The sequence below is a fragment of the Talpa occidentalis genome, unplaced genomic scaffold (genome assembly GCF_014898055.3).
Source record: "Talpa occidentalis isolate TD23 unplaced genomic scaffold, MPIMG_talOcc4v2.1 talOcc4.7, whole genome shotgun sequence".
NCBI lineage: Eukaryota > Metazoa > Chordata > Mammalia > Eulipotyphla > Talpidae > Talpa > Talpa occidentalis.
Window position 1 is genome coordinate 105369560 of NW_023605083.1, and position 18472 is coordinate 105388031.

The 18472-nt window shown below is 51.6% G+C and overlaps 2 protein-coding genes across 4 annotated transcripts; one reads left to right on the forward strand and one right to left on the reverse strand.

Moving 5' to 3' along the window:
- Positions 1–1298: 1298 nt before the first annotated feature.
- Positions 1299–11357, forward strand: FNDC8 (fibronectin type III domain containing 8). Of its 3 annotated transcripts, none has more exons than XM_054688718.1 (5): positions 1299–1612; positions 4548–4917; positions 6189–6425; positions 6854–6972; positions 11304–11357. In XM_054688718.1, the coding sequence occupies exons 1-5, from the start codon at positions 1404–1406 to the stop codon at positions 11323–11325; spliced, it is 957 nt and encodes a 318-aa protein (XP_054544693.1). In that variant the 5' UTR covers positions 1299–1403; the 3' UTR covers positions 11326–11357. The 3 variants fall into 3 exon arrangements, with proteins under 3 accessions (XP_054544693.1, XP_054544692.1, XP_037347330.1); XM_054688717.1 differs by lacking the exon at positions 11304–11357 and adding an exon at positions 7459–7553; XM_037491433.2 differs by lacking the exon at positions 11304–11357 and having other exon boundaries at positions 1300–1612; positions 6854–7339.
- NLE1 (notchless homolog 1) lies at positions 5674–18004 on the reverse strand. The gene is made up of 13 exons (XM_037491430.2): positions 17973–18004; positions 17696–17839; positions 16639–16856; positions 15684–15763; positions 14442–14518; positions 14218–14315; positions 13782–13974; positions 11748–11883; positions 11530–11576; positions 10703–10905; positions 9658–9817; positions 9496–9566; positions 5674–8917 (listed from the first exon to the last, which is right to left on the reverse strand). Exons 1-13 carry the CDS (start codon positions 17985–17987, stop codon positions 8905–8907), a joined length of 1455 nt encoding a protein of 484 aa, XP_037347327.1. The 5' UTR covers positions 17988–18004; the 3' UTR covers positions 5674–8904.
- Between the last annotated feature and the right edge of the window lie 468 nt (positions 18005–18472).

Genomic DNA, 18472 nt, shown 5'->3' on the forward strand with positions numbered 1-18472 from the left:
CCCCAGCCGCCTGCGCCCAGGCCCGGCCGCCCTCCCGCTCGCCCCGGCCGCGCCGCCCCTTCCGGCTGCCGGGCGCCGGGCCTGGCCTGCAGCGCCATCTGCGGGGCGCGCGTTAGCCCGCGGGCTGGGCCGAGACCCCAGCGGGCCCCGGGACCAGAACCCCGTGGCACCCCGTGGCACCCCGCGCCCGTAGTCATCCCCACCCTGTCCCCGAAGTCGCGCGCTCGCGCCCCTTGAGGCTCCCGGCTGCCGTTCTAAACGCTGGCCAGAAAGTTGGACAGCACGGACTATCCCAACAATTGGGGTACCTCCCGTTAGAGAAAAACAGTGAAATAATCCAGAAAATGACCCATTATCCGAGAGGCGTAAGAAGCAGCAGAGCACAGAGAGGCCAGCCACTTCTCTGCATTTTCAACAAAAGTTTCGAGAACTCAGGCAATGTGATTTGGTATCTCTTGATGTTCTTTGCTTTTTGCCTCATCCTTTGGAAGAAATGAAACTATTTTTCAGGGTTTTCTCTTCACAGCCCAATCGGCTAGGTGCTATTTATATTCCCATTTCGCAGATGGGGAAACTGAGGCTCAGTGGGTGAAGTCAATTGCCAAGTGGCACACGCAGTAAATGCAGAGCAGGCCTTACGGTGGATAAAGCCACACCTCAGTGCAGAGCTCTGCTGTCCTAAAAGGCCCCTGCCCAGTCTGCCCTGCTGTCCCGGGAAGTTGTATGTTTTGCTGCTGTAAAGTGGCTTCCTTGAGAACAGAAATCATGTATGGCCCATCTTTGTTTTCCTCTGCAGGACCCACCATTGCCACCTCACATATGAAGACACCTGGGGTAAGGATGTGGCACTTTTCTATTCTAGCTGTAAAATCTGTATCAATGTGAGCTGTGAGCTCCTTGAGCTATCTGGGTGCGCTCTGCCTACACGCTGCACATACGGGGTTGCCGCCTAGGATTTCTGAGTATAGGGCCTCAGCATTTACAGACAAAGAATCACACTCCCAGAGACCCATTCTAGCCCTGCCAGCCTGCCTCCACGCACTGGTACCTTTCTCTCACCATCCTTCTCCCCAGAGCAGCTCCCACAGGCACAGGTGGTAAGGGTCCTGAGACCTTCGGAGAAGGGCAGGGCTGCTGTAACCCCAGACCCAGAAGGGCCTACGGGTGATGTAGTCTGTTCCTGAGCTCCGCCTGGCTCCTCACACTATCCCTGGGCAGCTGCAGCCTCAGATCAAGGGGGGAGGCTGGCCCCTAATTGTTACACTCTGGCATGATTATGAAGTCAGCTGATGGCATCCCCATCCCACCCAAACTAAGGGTGGGTCAGCTGCGCCCAGTTTTCTCTTTCGTTCTGTCAGCTTGGTTGTCCTGCAGGGTGACGGTTGTGGTCCTAAACAAGCCTGATGACATCAGAAGCATTTTTTAAAGTGGGAGATGGGGAGGAGACCATGCTGAAAAAAGAAAATCTCCACATTTTGAATGCACTCGAGCAAATGCCGAAGCCCTTTCTAAACCCCAAGTCTATGAACAGGACCGTCACTACCAAAGGACTCCCACTTTCCGCAAGGGGCAGTTTGGTTAACTTCATGGAGGAAGATTCCATCAATCTCCCGTAAGACACAAGTCTGGTCCTTTCCTCCTTTCTCAGGCTGCAGCTGGGAGTGGGCAGAGGGACTTGAAGAGGTGGTGCTTCCTTGACCTATTACAACCTGGTCCCTGGACTCTCAGAAAAGAGCAGGTTGTACTATGGATTTCCCACCCAAGTTAGTTCTTGGAGCATGTAGTCCTCCTGCTCCAGGAAGCCTTCCAGGATTAGTCAGAGGTTTGTCAACTGTGATTCTAACCCTGCTTTGTCTAACAACAGTCCTCACTACCCCACATACCACCACACAGACACCCTACCCAGGCCACTCCCCCCTAGGCCCCTGTCCCCCAATCCTCCCTTTTGGTGCATTTGCCTGCCTAATTATGTCCTCTCAATAGTCTGTCTGCCTTAGGATTGTGGTTTTAGTGTTCTTCCTCAGTGATTCTGGGTTTCCTTTATATCACTGCATAAAACTCTTTGAGCACCTACAAGATATCTGGCTCAGTATTAAGTTCTGAGAATGCAAAACTGGAAAGCATAGTACCTGCCTTCAAGGAGCTCACAGTCTGGGGTGAGTGTGTATAGGGGCAGTGAGACTAAGAATAATACAGCACAGTCTGTGACAGGACACCTCGAGAAGCCAGAAGTATAGTCAGAGTGTAGTTAAGGGAGGCTTCTTGGAGGAGGTCATATTTGAGCTAAACCTCCTAGGAAGGTGAGTTAGCCAGTGACGGGGTGGTGGTATAGGTTATGGACCAAGGGAATTATCTGCACAACAGTTTCATGGGTGTGTAACCTGTTCAGTCAGATACAAGCCTACACTAAACTCTGCTCTGTTTAATGCTTTGCTGTTACAGACTTGGAATTCCTAATAATTTTTTTGAAGAAGAGGTCCCCCAAACTAGGTAGCTGGTCCTGATTATATAAAAGGGATATGGTGTCCTTTCCCTAAGGGCAAGTAAGCAGTTATGGCTGAAATCACACTGCCTGTAGGAAACTTCATGGTATAGTGGGAAAGTCTCAGGCCAGGAGCCCAAGCTCAAATCTGAGTTCTACCACTCAGATACTTAGTCGCAGACATGTTAATTAAGATCGGGGACCCTCAGTGCCTCCTTTGCAAAAGGGCAAACACCCACCCAGCAGGGATGTTGTGGAGATCAGAAAGAATATTATATCCTGCATATTGCCCAGTGCCTAGCTGCCTTCTATGTCCGCTTCAGCATTGTTTTGTATAAGTAAATCTGAAATATATATTCATTAGGACATCTGGATGACATCAATACTCACACTTCAATCTACAAAGGACCATCATTTATTCCAGATGTCTACTAAGCGCTAGCATAGGAGGTTTGTGCCATTCAGCATTTCTCTGGAGGTCAGTGGTGTTGGCACTCAAGAGAGGAAAAAATTTGGCCTATCAAGCACTCATAAAGCTGGAGGCTGGCCTGCAGTAAGGGATCCGAGGGTATATGGCAGTTTTTGGACCTGGCTAGAGCACTCTGGGAGACGGGGTAGGAAGCAGGTGGGAGGTGCACAGCACTGGCAGGTGTGGCACATAGGAGAGCTGACTCTCCCTCCAACTCTGTCGTCAACTCCTGTGTGACCTTGGTCCTCAAAGGAGTTGTGAATGCTCTCCCTATACCAGTGCTCCTGGGTCTCCCTAGGGGTTAATTCTCAGCGCTATCACTGCTACAGCCTGAGTTTGATCCCCGGCTATGTATTTCAGTAAATCTGCCTGTTCTGCTCCCCACTGTCTCTGGTGAATCCTCTTATCTCCCGCCCCCTTGCATCTCTGGCCTATACCCCAGTTCTTTTATGCAAAAATTTTTTTTAAAAGTTCATTTAAAAAAAAAAGTTTTGCGGGCCTCCCCTGGTGGCGCAGTGGTTAAGTGCTGGGCTGTGAAGCTGCCCTCAGCCTCTGTAGCGCCAGTTCGATCCCCGGCTGCTCCCCGGCCACCGGAGGAGGGTCCCACATGGCGCACAGACCTCTCCTGCCACCCACTGCTCCCCTCAGCAGTGTCAGTCTGCCTGTTCTGTTCCCCGCCCTGGCTCTGGTGAATTCTCTCACCCTCCCGTGCTTCTGACTGTACCCAGTGCTTGTATAAATAAATAAATCTTAAAAAAAAAAAGAATGACTCCTTTAAAAAAAAAAAAAAAAGTTTTGCACATTCACCCAATCATATTTTTATCTATCCTACTGTTAATTTTACATGTGGTAGATTGATATTTTTGTTTTTTTAGAAAATATTTATTTTATTTATTTATGCACACAAGAGCTGGGGTGCAGGCCAGAGGTGAGGGGGGGTGAGATGATTCACCAGAGACAGAGTGGGGAGCAGAACAGGCAGAACGACTGAAATACACTGCTGAGGGGAGCAGCAGGCGAGACAGGAGAGGTCTGCTGCACCATGTGGGTTAGCTCCCTGGTTGGGGATGGAACTCCTGTTGCAGTGGCTGCTGATAGCTTCATAATGCTGAGACTTAATCACTTGCACCACAAGGGAGGCCCAGATTGATATTTTTAAAGTTATAAAATCTAAGTAAATTAGTTTTCATATTGAATAGTAAATAAATATTTTCTTTTAGATACTGTTAGATATTTTCCCACCCCCCAGTAGATCATTATAGTCATCTCTTTGGGGTGATGCCCCCAATTTAGTGGACAAGGTTTTAGCAGTGTTTCTCAGATTGTGGTTCTTAGAATACCTCCAAGCAGAATCACTTAAGTATCTTATTAAAGATATTTTCGTAGCCTCTCCAGTCCTATTCCAGCTGGGGACCAGAAATGTGCATTTTTCACTAATAAGTGCCGTGGTGGGTTGGATGCACTGTACCAGAGTAATAAGGATCTTCTGAGAGTTCTAGAAGTATCAGGGCCCATTGAGTCAGGCCCAAGGCTTGCCCTCTGGGGGCTGCTTGAGCTGGGATGGCCTTTCATCACCTGTTTTCCCTCCCATCCTAGGAAGCCTATGCCATTGGCAGAGTCTGATTGCAGCTCCGACGACACCAGCATCTCCCCCATCTCATCCACCTTGTTAAATCCCATCAAATTGGCTGTAACCCAGCCCAACAGCAGCTTCTTTGCAGGGATGCTGGAGGGTGAGCTGAACAAACTCAGCCTTTCATCACTGGCCAAGAAAACAGAAAAGGGGAACATGGCCCTCTGCCCCCATCAATCTAAGTCCCAAGTGGCCCCTGGGGGCCTGCTGGACCTCGACAACCCCGAAGCAGACACGGACACCTCTTCAACGCCCTCCGAGTCCTCTGTGGTCATGGATGTGCCAGAGGCACCCTTCATCTGTGAACACACCGTCAGTGATTCCACGGCTGTGGTGCGTTTCCCACCCCCTACATTCGGCACAGGCTTACCAGTAGCTCCCTGTCAGGCACAGAGCTGACCTCTGTGGGGAGCATGAAGGGCCCTACCACCTGTGTGCTCATGTTCATTGTTTAGGAGAGAGGCCATGTCCATGAAGAACTCAGTGAAAGCTGGAAAGGGCTCAGTGATGTAGGAAATGTCCAGCTCAAGTGCCACCAAGAATTCAGAGGGAAAGAAATATTACTTCCAAGTGCAGAGATAAGCTTGTCTTGTGGGAACATTTGAGCTGGGAAACAATGGTTGGGTATACATATCTAGCTGGGAGGGCTGGAAGGCATTTTGTGACACTAGCAAAGGTTCACTGGTGGGAAAGTGTGGGAGGAAATCCCGGGTTCAAGGCTTCTCATACTTTGATGTGCCTGCCAAGCTGGTCATCTTGTTAAGTGAGATTACTGGCTTTAGAAGGTCTGGGGTGGTACTGATGACCACATGCTGAGTAGCACTGTCCTAGAGTACAGGAAGGGGAAGACAGTGGGAAAGTTTGGGGTCATGTTCTTGAGGTCTTCCAATGCCCTAGTTCTAGATTTTTCGGTAGACACCAGGGAATGGCCTTTTGCCAACACTTTGTAATAGGCACTGGATGTAATTTGAATAGTATTTTTAGAAGATAAACCAAAAGCAGCATTGTTGGATGGCCTAGAGCAGTGTTTTTCAGAGTGTGGGTCCAATCAGTGTCATTTAGCAAATATCAGTGTCACTTAACAAATTGTTAGAAATTTAAATTCTCACACCTCAATCAGAAACTGTGGGGTTAGGGGCCAGCAATCTGTTTTAACAAGTCCTCCAGGGTACTCTGATGTGCAACAAAGCTTAAGAACTGTAGGCCATGATGGAGGAGAAACTGGAAAAGGGAGATCAGACAGGAAACAGCAGGGCCAGAAATCTGAGTGTTAAAAAAACTCTTTGAGATCCTTGGCCAGGCTTGGCAACTCTGGTTGTAGTATAATAATATGGGCTCTGGAGCTATTGTTTGAATCTTGGCTCTATCACTTAATTGCTGTGTGACCGTGGGTCAAGCCACTTGCCCTCTCTGAACCTATCCCCATCTGGTGGACAAAATCTCTAAGGTCCCTCTTAACTAACAGTTTATAAGAAATAGGGACTGGAGGCACACTGACTTGTGTGGGGCTGCCCCAGGAGAGTTGCAAATGCTGTGATGGGGGTAGTGGGGATGGGTAAGGGGAGGATAGGCCAGGTCTAAGGAAGCCGGGGGTTCTCTTCTAGATTTCCTGGACCTATGCCTTGGGCAAGCAGCAAGTCAGTTTCTACCAGGTCCTGTTACAGGAGGTGACCAGGAAAAATGACAATGAGCCACCCAAGGCAAAGAGTCGCCCGTGGATCTTCAACAAGATCTTGGGGACCACTGTCAAGCTGATGGAGCTGAAGCCCAACACGTGTTACTGCCTCACTGTCCGCGCAGTCAATACAGCTGGGGTGGGGAAGTGGTGCAAGCCCTACAAAGTGAGCCCTGGGAGAAGAGGGGCCCCATGGGTGAGGGAGAGAAGTGTTACCCCTGGGGGCTGGGAACACCCTAAGGCCCCTTCGACTTTTATTTCCCTGCCCTCTCTTGGGAGGTTTGAGATATGCAAACATACTCATCAACATCTGTATAACATTCATCTTCCAAAGTCATTGGTTAATGGGTTCTTCAACTTAGTACCAGTTGTGAGCGGGGCAGGAAATAGAGGGAAGAGGCTGAAGGGGGACAAAGGAGGGAACATAGGGGGACAAAGAGGGACAAAGGGGGGCGGGAGGAGAGGCCCAAGCACAGACACAGATTTAATCCTGCCTTTGTGAAAAATGTTTCTGATGGTAAGGCTAAGATCCCATTTAGCAAACTAAGGAGGGAGAGGGAAGGAATTCTGAGGGATGTTCTTGTTTCATTTCAGTTTGCAACCGTGGCTACTGACTTTAACAGTTTCCCCGAGAATAACCCCATCCAGATCACGGTGCAGCGCAAGGAACCCCAGCGGAGGACTGTGTCTCTTGGGCTGGAGGACATGCGGAGGTTAGAAGACCTGGAATACCTGTTTCCCTACTAAGGTGGGGAGGGGGCCCTTGGAAGCCCTTCACCTACCTTCAGCTTTGATCCAGAGCCCGCAGGAACCAGAACCATGAAATGTACCACCAGCACCATGCCAGGGAACTGCTGACCACCCCACCAGCCCAGGGCCTGGCATTACTGCTATAGGAATGCCACTCCTGGGCTGGGCCAAGCTAGCTAGGCGTTCCACTCACCTGTAGACAACGCAGGTCAGGCCAGACTTGGCCACTGCCCACAGCTGCTCAGTCCCCTCCATCCCCAGATCTGGGCTGGGTCCAGATCCCTCATTAAAGAACTGCAGGTCACCCCTAGATTCTGCTTCATGCTGTGGATAGCCTCAGCTACAGTGGCTACCATCCACCTTTCTAGTGTCTGGGTAGGTGGGAAAACAGAAAGCAAGGGTGGCAGGGCAAAGGGATGCTACCATCACCTACTGACTGGTTCTGCCAGCACCACCCCTTTCCTTGAGGGAAGAAACTGGGACTCAAAAGACTAAAAGACACCTATGGCCCCAAAAACAGCATTTTGGACAGTGGCGGTGGAGCACAGACTGTGAGTACTGGACTGGAGCTCTGGAGGGATGTGGTGCAGAGTGCCACACCACCTGGGGACAGGGTCTGATTTATCCTGCCTTTCAGGATGTGAGAGCAGTTTGGGCTTTCTGTGCTCAGTTTCCCCATCAGAAGTTGGATGTAAAACCCTACCAGGCACAGCTGCAGGGTTACGAGAGGGTCACGTGAGGCTGCAATACACTTGCTCACCTGAGCAGAAACTCTCAAGCTGGTGCCTCCCTTGGGTCCTCTTGCAGAGAGGTGCAAAGGAGCCAAGAGCCGTGGTGAGAGGTGTGCAAAACCATGAAAGCAGATGGGATGGGGGAGGATGGGAAGGCCTTGAGCAGTCCTTACAAGGATGGTGTGGAATTCAACCTCAGTAGATCTGCCTTAGCACAGGAGAAAGTGGAGGCAGGATGCTTGGCGGGCAAGATCTTGGTCAAGGGCCTGAGGCTCTCCTGGTGGAGAGTCCCTTCACCGGGTAGAGTCCCCATGGGGCAGAGAAGCAATCCCCACAGCACACCACACCTACTTCTGCCAGAACACCTACCCTGTCACCACATTCCTACCTAGAGAAGGAGTCCTCCAAACAGTCATGGACCTCCCTGCACCGTGAGAGCCCTGCAGCCACTACAGGCATGACCAAGCCAGGGAGGAAGCACTCCCTAGAGAGCCCTACAGGCAGAGTCCATGTGAAGGACGCTGCTCTGTCTGTGATGTCTCAGGCTGTGTAGAACTGCATTTCTCACTGTGTAATTCTAACTGGTGGTAACAGCCATGTGAGTAGTGCCTGCCACATAGGTGGCACAACCTTAGAGTACCCTCTGGCCACGGCTGCATGGCTCCAGCCAGCCTCCCCAGCCTCCACTGGCCCCAGGGGGGTTGGCGGGGCGAGAAAGACAACTTCCTGGTCAGTGTGGTTTTGGCTGAGTCCAGTACAGGGCTGGACAAAACTGACTTAGCATAGTCCTTGGTAAGCCCTGGGATTCTAGGACAACACATTAAGACACACAAAATATAAATTATTTATTTGGTCATGGAATCTGGGGCCTGATCCTGAACGGAGCTGACATCTGGGTGAAGAGGGGCAGCAGCAGTGGCCTGGTGACTGCCTGGCCACCAGCCACCCCTGCCAGCACCAGCAAGGAACAGAGTGATGGCCAGGACTGAGCTCAGCGAGAACCTCTTGTGACCTCCCACCTCTTGCTCTGGGGAGGGACTCTGCTGGGTCTGTCCAAGGACAGCAGGCCATTCTCAGGGTCACCACCCTGGTCTCTGGTCTCCGCCAGGATGGGCAGCTGGCAGCAGCCAAGTCCAGGTGGGGTCAGAGAAAACGAGGGATTTCTCATCTCCTCCATCTGTGAAGGGGAGGGACAAGTTGGGGATCTCACTTTGAGGAAGGAAGGCTGCCATGTAATCCCAGGAGCCCACTACAGAGAATCTGTGGTTCACCCTCAGTCATCAAGAATCTGGCTCCTATCTCTGCACTAGTCACAAGCTAGAAGTCACAGGCTAGACATCCACCTCCTGCCTTGGCCTGGGTCCTGGGATGCCCACCAAGGCTGTCTGATGAAAGAGTGAGTTTAACTCCTTAGTTTACAAGGAACGTTCACTGTCAACCAAGACAGTACAATGAAAGACAGAACTAGGATTTGAACCAGGTCTCAGGACTCCCCAAATCCAGCCTTTAACAAAGAACCACTGCCTCACACTGGACTTACTCTTGAGAGAATGGCCACATACTGCTTGGCTCTCCCATAATCCCTGCCTTTTCCACAGGCCTCCCACTTGCTCTCTGAGAGCCCGTCTCCACACACCATCTCAGCATATGTGGGCACCCAGAAAGCCCTCACAATTCTGTGCCCAAAGTGACCAAGAATGACTGACTTAAGGGCAGGAGAGCCAGGCACATAACTACCCCCGCTCCCAGACTCACATCCGGAGGCATTTGTCCTTCCCACCACTCGCCACTCTCTGGCCATCTGGACTCCAGTCGACAGCATACACCTAAACCAAGGAGGAGTGGCGTGTGAGCCAGGGAGGGTGGGGGAGGAGGGCTTCAATCCGCCCCTGCTTTACCCCCAAGGATTGGCTGTACCTCATCTGCATGGCCCGGCAGGTCTGTGGCCAGTTTCTGGGCCTTCACGTCCCAGACCTTCAGGGTGCTGTCACTGCTGCCGCTGACCAGGAGTCGGCTGTCGGCTGACCAGGCGATCTGGTACACAGCAGCCACGTGACCACGCAGGGACGCCAGGTATCTGGGCCAGAGAAAGATGATGATGGACATTAGAACTTCAATCATGTCCAAAGCATCCTCTATGCCCATAGCAGTGGTTCTCAACCTTGGCTGCATGTTAGAATTACCTGGGAACTTGTACAAAATCTCACTGCCTGACCCCCACCCCGGACAGATTTCATCATTAACAGTCATTATAACTTTGTAAAACATCTCTAAATGAGTTGCTTCTAGGGTTGCCTCCTGCCAGGCCTCCAGACCTGCTTAACTTTGCACATCTTAGAATCCAGTGCAGCCATCTGCTTAGCCCATCTGTATGCCATCCACCCAGCACAACGGCTGTTTGTTGACAGGTGGCATGGAGCAATAGGAACAGTGGGCCAGGGCCACTTGCAAGTATCAGGTGATGATGGACTAGCCGTGGTTAGTGGGACAAGTCTACAGGCTTCTTTTGGACTCAGTTTCCTTATCTTAATAGGGAACTGAATGACCAGTTTCAAAGGGCTGCTGTGTGGAGATACACAATGACCCTACCAGAATTTCCCTTGCTCCTTTTCTCTTCATGCCCAAGTCTGTGCCTCTCCACCAACCTTATTAGCCCCAAGGGGCCTAGTATCTCACTATACCAGTTCTTCTCAGTGTTTAATGGCTGCATCCTTGGCCCTTGGTTGAATCTCTCCTTGGATATGAAATGTACTAGCATTCCCAGTGCCCACTTACAGCTGGTCCTAAATATCTAATTTCATCTTAACAAGCTGAGAAGTAGGGGGCCTGCACATTACTGAAGAGGAAACAGAGGTTCAAAAAATTCAGACACCTGACAAGGCCACACAGCTCGTAAGTGGCAGAGCCAAGTTCCTTCCAGAGCCACTGCACTGCTCCTCTCTCCCCACAAACTCCCACTCACTTGCCCGTCCTGCCGTCCCACAGCTTGATGGACTTGTCAAAGGAGGCGCTGGCGATGATGCGGGAGTCAGGGGAAAAGACCACCTGGTTGATGAGAGCCTGGTGTCCTGTCATCCGTGCCAGGGGCTTCTTGTCCTCTGCTGGGGACCACAGGAATAAGGTGAAGTCGTCTGAGCCAGACACCATCCTCTCTGGGCCCTGACCCTAGGGGAGGGAGAAAGTGCACCGTGTTGGACATGGTCTCAGGGAGAACCTGAGCTTGGCAGCTGGACACACTATGACCAATACCAGCCCAGAGGCCGGGGCCAGGAGACACTCCCTCCCTCCTCCACAAGGAGACTTGATGTACACAGCACAATGCCTTATATAATTAAACGGAGAAGCGAAGGACAGAATGGTGTGTTAACAGGGGGAAGGACTTCACATGTTTATACACACATGCATTTCTACTCTACATAGAGTACACATTTCATGTAGGTATAGATTAAAAAAATCCCTGAAAGGAGAAAGATGGCAGCACTGAATGCTTCTAGAAGGAATGGATGGATATATGTTAGAGATGAGAAATTTCTCACTATCTACCTTTTTGTTTTGAATCTTAGAACATGTGAATATGTTACTTAAACTAAATAAAAACATGCCCTGGGAATACGATAAGCAAGTAAAACAAAAGAAAGAAAGTGATCCTAGCACATGAAGACATTAGGATTATAAACTAAGACTACTGAGCACAACTTTTGGGAAAAGGTATGTTCTGAGCTGGGGCTGAAAGGGAGGGGCCCGAGTGTGTTTTAGTGCAAGGCTGGGGTTCAGCAGCAGCACACTCACCCGCACGAGGCTGTATCGTTTTAGAGCTTTCTCCTTCAACTCCTGCACTGTGTCCAGGTACCAGCGGGGGGAGGAAAGGAGCAACAAGACTGATTAGAAAACCCAACACGAACAGCAAATACCCCTCCCCACCCGCGGCAAAGGTGGGGTTCTCGCACATTAAGCCCAGAGAACTGGCGTTTTGCCACACAGCTCCCTCCCGCCTCCTCCTCACTCACAGGACCCTTGGACATCTTGGGCATTGATCGAGGCCTCAGCTGGCTCAAAGGCCCCCGTGCGCAGGGCGTAGTCAGTGCTGAGGGCCATGGTGTTTACCCAGTGGCCGTGGCCTTGCAGAGTCCGGCACAGGACACCCTAGGGCAGCAAGAGAGAGGTCAGTCACTTACACACACACATCACTCTCCACCCTGGGGACTGGCACCCCTAGATTGGTACCAGAAGACAGTGGCATGGCTCTCAGCACCCTAGGCCTCATCACTCAATGTGATCTTAATCCAATCAAACCCTCTGGGATCAAGTCTCTCCTGGTTTGTAAAAATGAGGGCACAGGTCCAGATCGGTGTCTCTGAAAACATATTTCATGGAAGGGACATTACAGATGTCAGGATAAAAGGGCTCCAGCCAGGTAAGTGTGGGATAGGGAAGTGGCGTGGGCCACGCTACTCATGCCATCTGACAAAGGTCCGGGCATGGGGCAGATTTTTGAAAAGTCAGAAAACTCCATAGCTGGTTCCTGCTACTTCCTGTCATTTGTTTGTGGCAGTTATTGAAACCATGGAAATTTTCTATAAGCTTCAGAATAACACAATGAGTTCTGGCATCAATGCCAGTTTCGGTAATGCACACTTCAGTAGTTTGAGAAAAGTACCTTCCAACACAATTGATAGTGAAACGGTTTCCAATATTTCTCCACGTCCTCCAATTTGTAATTCAGTTACCATGAGTAACACTAAGTTCTTTTTTTTTTTTTTTTATTTTTAAATTAATTTATTTATTTATACAAGCACTGGGTACAGTCAGAAGCGTGGGAGGGTGAGAGAATTCACCAGAGCTAGAATGGGGAGCAGAACAGGCAGACTGACGAAGAAGTACACTGCTGAGGGGAGCAGCGGGCGGCAGGAGAGGTCTGCGCGCCATGTGGGACCCTCCTCCAGTGGCCGGGGAGCAGTCAGGGATCGAACCGACACTGCAGAGGCTGCAGGCAGCTTCGCAGCCCAGCGCTCAACCGCTGCGCCACCAAGGGAGACCCGTAACACTGAGTTCTTTAACAAGCCACGCTTGATAGAATTGATGGAACTGAGCATGGTAAAAGTCCCCACAAGAGAAGGCCCTGAGGTGCCCCGGGAGGCGAAATGGTCTGAGAAAAACACACCACATACTGTTCCCATGGCACCGGGACCCCTTGGTTCTATTTAGAAAATAGGAAGCCGCCCTTGATTTTCCAATGCCTGCTTAACCTTGTTTTAGTTACCTAGCTTGACCACATAAATCACACTGTGTATAGCACCTGCTTCTATTTTCTGAATAACATACATCACCTAGGGAAATAATGTAACCAAGTTAATGTAACCAAGCGACCAAGTTAATCATAGACTAGGAAAATTAAGAAAGGGCTGTGCATTGTCAATGATCATTAATAATTTCTGAAACTGTTTTCTGAATAACATACATCACCTAGGGAAATAATGTAACCAAGTTAATGTAACCAAGTGACCAAGTTAATCATTGACTAGGAAAATTAAGAAAGGGCTGTGCATTGTCAATGATCATTAATAATTTCTGAAACAATGTAAAAGTAAAATCAATCATGATTGCATGACGTAATGATCAAATAACAATTTCTGATGTGTAAATAAAGCCTCGCTGAGGCTATCAGCGGGAGATGCTTGCACCCTCATCAAGTGTCAGTGTCTCCTCACTACCTCATCTACCTCATCTCCCCCTCCCCTCAGCCCTCCATTCCATCGACGCCATCTCGTCCTTCAGGGACCCTGCCCTGGTCGGAGCTGGACTCTGGCAGGGAAGGTCTGATAAAGCCATACAGGCAGCCCATAGCTGGACATCCCAGCGCCTGACCATGCTAATGGACACTAGAACCTCCACTACAGGGCGACACCAACCACAGAACCCCTTGTTCCCGAAATGCCTCCTGACCAGGGATCCCAGAACATACTCAGAAGATACTGGCCAAAGCTCCTTCCAGGCCATCTCATGACCTGGGATTCCCCAGGTAGGCTTCTCCCAGCTCTTACGTCATGAGCCCGCCAAACTTTGATAGTGCGGTCCTGGGAGGCAGAGTAGAGAAGCCCGTCGCCTCCCCACAGGAGACAGGTGACCGACTGCGTGTGCCCGGTGAGGATGCGCTCACAGCGGCCCGCCGTTGTGTCCCAGACCCGCACGCTCCCGTCCTTGGAGCTGCTGGCCACGTACCGGCACTCGGGGTTCCTGGAGGGGAAAGGGAGGTATGACCTCATTTCTGACCTGTCAACTTCTGTCTTCCCATGGTACCTCCCATTCCCAACTGAAGGGCCAGGGACAATCCAGACAAGCTCCTCACCCCCAGGAGTGGCTTCGTTGCTAGGAGATTCTCAGCCCCGCTCCCAAGCAGCAATGCATGGGAAGACCTTTACCCATACCAGTCTTGAATTCCTGGCTCCCATGTGCCCCAGTTCTGTGAGTGTCACTTACACATGGAGGGGCTCCCAGCTCAGGCCTGTGATCCACTTGCTGTGGCCTGTGAGGGCTCTGCCCACCTGCTTTCCCGTGCTTGGGTCCCAGAGGAGAATCTGAAGGATAGAAGCTCACCAGATAATCGTCCCCTACCTGTCCCTGGTCCCCTGGCCCCTCCCCACCCCCATGAATTCTGTCCCATCACCCAGGAAGAGCACCCAGAGTCCCTGACCACCATCTACCTGGCCATTCTTGCAGCCTGAAGCCAGCTTCTTGCCATCTGGGGACCAGGATATGCTAAGTACCCAGTGTCTGTGCCCTAAAAAGCAGGAGAGAAAGGAGGGACGCCTTCTATCTTTCTCCCCAGGGATTAGTGATGCATGGCACAGTGCAGGAACTCCTAATTAGTTACTGAATAAATGAGCGCCCCAACAAGAGGAGAGACAAGGCTTTCTCGGTAAAGGGGGATCCACCTCAAGAGCTGTGCGTATTGCTGCACAGGTAATACTGCCTCTTTCTAACTTTTTAAAAGATTTTATTTATTTTTGTGTACAAGAGCTGGGGTGTAAGCCAGAGGTGCAGGGGGTGAGGGGATTCACCAGAGACAGAGTAGGGAGCAGAACAGGTGGATCTACTGAAATACACAAGAGCTGGGGTGTAAGCCAGAGGTGCAGGGGGTGAGGGGATTCACCAGAAACAGAGTAGGGAACAGAACAGGTGGATCTACTGAAATACACTGAGGGGAGCAGCGGGTGAGACAGGAGACATCTGCTGTGCCATGTGGGTTAGCTCCCTGGCTGGGGATCAAACTCAGTCCATTGCAGTGATAGCGCTGAGTCTTCACCCCTAGGCCACCAGGGAGGCCCCCCACTTTCTAACTCTTTACACAACACATAGTTTAAAGTGTTTTCACAGAAATCATTGCTTGTAATTCCCACAATAGCTGTAAGGTGTGCAGTAAAGCAATTATCACCCCCATTTTCCAGATGAAAATTGAAGCTTAGAAAGGAGCACATCCTACACACGCAAAGCCACCCAGTTAGTGTGCCCTACAGCGATTCTCCAGGAGTGGTCCCTGGACCAGCAGCACCTGGGAACTTGAAATACAAATTCCCAGGCCCATCCCATACTTAATGAAAACAAGAAATCTGGGGGGTGGGACTTAGTAATTGCTATTTTCACAAGCCTTCGGGTGATTCTGATACATGCTCAATGAGTGAAAAGCACTGTTTCTGTGTGTGTGGGGCGGGTGGAAGCCAGGCTCCCCTTGCTGCCAGCCAGCAGCTCTTCCCCACAATTGCCCACTGACTCTAAGGTTCAGTCTTTTCTCATTTGCAAGTGGTGGTTTGGACTCAAGGGTACAGTCTCTACCTGGGAACTACATTTTAAGGAGTTGGGATCGGCTCTGGGTGTCTCCAGAGGCTAAGCAAATCATCCACCCACTTAACTAACCAACAAGACCCCTTAACTAACTGCATACAGACCCTGGCACGTGAAATGCGGTGTTTCAGTGCTGAGATCCCAGAAGCGCACCGTGGTGTCTCCAGAACCACTGGCCAGGTACCTGGGGAAAAAAAGAGGCCATCTGAGCTCTGCAGTGGGGCCACAGGTGATGCCCACCCCAAGACATGGTGCTGTGTGTTTCTGCTGCCTGTTGGAACTTCTGTGAACAGTATCTGGACTGGATCTGGTATCTGGACAGTATCTGGAATGTAATACTGATGTCATCTGGGAGAACACCCCGAAGGCCATTTCTCAACTCTTTCTTCCTAAAAGGAATGGCCACAGCAATAAGCAGATTTCAAACCTCTCATAACCCTCATACAATTGTGAGAAACAAATAACCCGGTTTCACAGAGGAAGAATTAACTCAGAAAGTTAAGTGTCTAGCCCACATCAATAGCTAGGAAGAGTTCAAGTGAGTGTATGGATCAGATCTCCTGAGAGTCAGTCCAGAAAGGCTCTTCCAAGCGGGTGTCCTCAGCTTCTGGGGACCAAGTCTCACTGGGGAAGTCCTATCCTTGCAACCTGAGCCCAGAGCTTGAGTCTAAGATAGGCAGACCAAGACCCTACTGGGCCTCCCCGGTGGCGCAGTGGTTGAGCGCTGGGTTGCAAAGCTGCCCGCAGCCTCTGCAGTGCCAGTTCGATCCCCGGCTGCTCTCCGGCCACCAGAGGAGAGTCCCGCATGGCGCGCAGACCTCTCCTGCCGCCCGCTGCTCCCCTCAGCAGTGTACTTCAGTCCTTCTGCCTGCTCTGCTCCCCGCTCTGGCTCTGGTGAATTCTCTCACCCTCCCGCGCTTCTGACTGTACCCAGTGCTTGAATAAATAAATAAATAAATCTTAAAAAAAAAAAAAAAAAAGGACCCTATTGACACAATCTTGGGGGTACCCTCCCCACCCCAGCCACACTCTCCTCTGCAGTTCTGCAACTGTCCTTACTTTCCTGTGGGGCTGAAAGCCACAGAAATGACTGCCTCGCTGTGACCTTCCAAGGAGCTGGTGCAGCGGGTCACAGCTCGGACCCTGAAGATAGCTTGTGGCTGGTAGATGATGTCGAGAACCTTCTCTGTCTCCACTGCCTGTGACTCCAGCGTCCTCTCCAGTGAGGAGATGATCTCAGCATCGTGGACATAGAAAGCCAGTGGCAGGGGATCCTCCTGCAGGGCAGTGGCAAAGGGCAAGTTCCCTCATCAATGGATGGAAAGGGATTGCTTCTGCAGGGTGGAGCGTCCTTTTTTTTTTTTTTCAGTCACCCGGCTTGGAACACCTCCATTATTCCCCTTTCGAGCAACATCTTTTCCACCGCAAGCAGCAACTGTAGGATGCTTACACTGCACTTTAAAATCCTTTATCTGCCTCCCACAACATCCCCAAGAGGTAGGCATCAATGTTCCTACTTCATCAAGAAAAAACAATAACTAAGTAATGAGCCCAAAGCTCTATTTATTGCTAATGGTTAATTCACCTTTTTTAGTGTTCCTCAAAAAGAAAATCAAAGTCCTGGATTACGGTTAATAGAAGCAATGTTTTCTAAACCACCACACCATCTTGTACTAAAGCATAAGAAGCATCCAAAAAAGCTAGTTGAAAATACAGAACTTTTTGATTCACACCCTCTCCGCCGTGGTGTAGCCGAGTCTGGGGCGGGGTCCAGCGTTGCATTTTTAATAAACACCATCACCCATCAAATAGAGGGCAGCACTTTTAAAACGCTGGCTTGTAAAGTAAGAGAGGGGTTTAGCAAAATGGGGGTTATGAATGAAGGGCTATGGCAAGGAACTTGACAACTCACCCACTGTGTCCAAAACGCGAGCCCATTCCCGAGGGGGACCGGCCGGATGGTTGGCGCTAAAAGCCCCGAGGGAGGGGGCCCCGCGACCAAGGCGCCCCGGGTCTCTCGCCCACCGTCCGCGAGCAGTGGGGGGCCCCTGACCCCTTCCGGCTCCCGACCGCCTGGGGGCCCCACGCGGGCGGCGCCGCCGTGCCCACCGCCTACCTGGGCCAGCAGCGCGTTGCACACGAGCTGCAGCTTGTCCGGGGTGATGTCCACGGGCACATCAAAGGGGGCGCCCAGCAGCTGCCCGCCCTCATCCTGGAACTGCACCAGCAGCCGCTGCACGTCGTGCGCCGCCGTCTCTTCCTGCGCCGGGAAGCGAGGCGGGCATCAGCCTCGCCGCCCGGCGGGAGGACCCCGCTGCCGCCTCCCCTGCCTCGGGGACCCCGCGCCCGAGCGCCCAGCCGCGGCGCCCCCGCCCCCACTCACGCACACCCACCGCCGCCGCGGCCATCCTGCGTCCCCACGTGGAGGAGGAGGGAGACTCGGGGACGAGCGCCGCCCCCGGGTCCGTGCGGGGCCGCGGCCCGCGGCGTCGCCCTCTGGCGTTGCGGAGGGGAAGTGTCCCGGCCCCGGCCCCCAGCGCGGGAAGGCCGCGGGGTTCCGCCTCCCTTGGACTGTCGCTACCTCGCTTTCAGCCCCTCCCAACGCCGTACAAGATACCAGTAGCTTTTGTCTCTTCAGAACAGGGATTCCTTCTTTTCTTTTTTCAAAGATTTATTTATTTATGCATACAAGAGCTGGGGTACAGGCCAGAGATGTAGGGGGTGAGAGGATCCACCAGAGACAGAGTGGGGAACAGAACAGGCGGACTGACTGAAACACACTGCTGAGGGGAGCAGCGGGGGAGTCCGGAGGGGTCTGCCTCACCGTGTGGGTTGCTCCCTGGCAGGCTGGGGATCGAACTCTTGCTGCAGAGGCTGCAGATTGCTTCATAGT

What these genes read in the sequence shown, in the direction of transcription:
- FNDC8 (XM_054688717.1), top strand. Translation starts at nt 1,404, where the DNA reads ATGACATCAGAAGCATTTTTTAAAGTGGGAGATGGGGAGGAGACCATG. An exon ending in GAAGATTCCATCAATCTCCC is followed by an intron (nt 1,613 to 4,547) that starts GTAAGACACAAG and finishes CTCCCATCCTAG; the next exon opens with GAAGCCTATGCCATTGGCAG. An exon ending in TCAGTGATTCCACGGCTGTG is followed by an intron (nt 4,918 to 6,188) that starts GTGCGTTTCCCA and finishes GTTCTCTTCTAG; the next exon opens with ATTTCCTGGACCTATGCCTT.
- NLE1 (XM_037491430.2), bottom strand. An exon ending in AGCTGGGAGCCCCTCCATGT is followed by an intron (nt 13,975 to 14,217) that starts GTAAGTGACACT and finishes TTTCCCCTCCAG; the next exon opens with GAACCCCGAGTGCCGGTACG. An exon ending in TGGGACGGCAGGACGGGCAA is followed by an intron (nt 9,818 to 10,702) that starts GTGAGTGGGAGT and finishes TCTCTGGCCCAG; the next exon opens with ATACCTGGCGTCCCTGCGTG.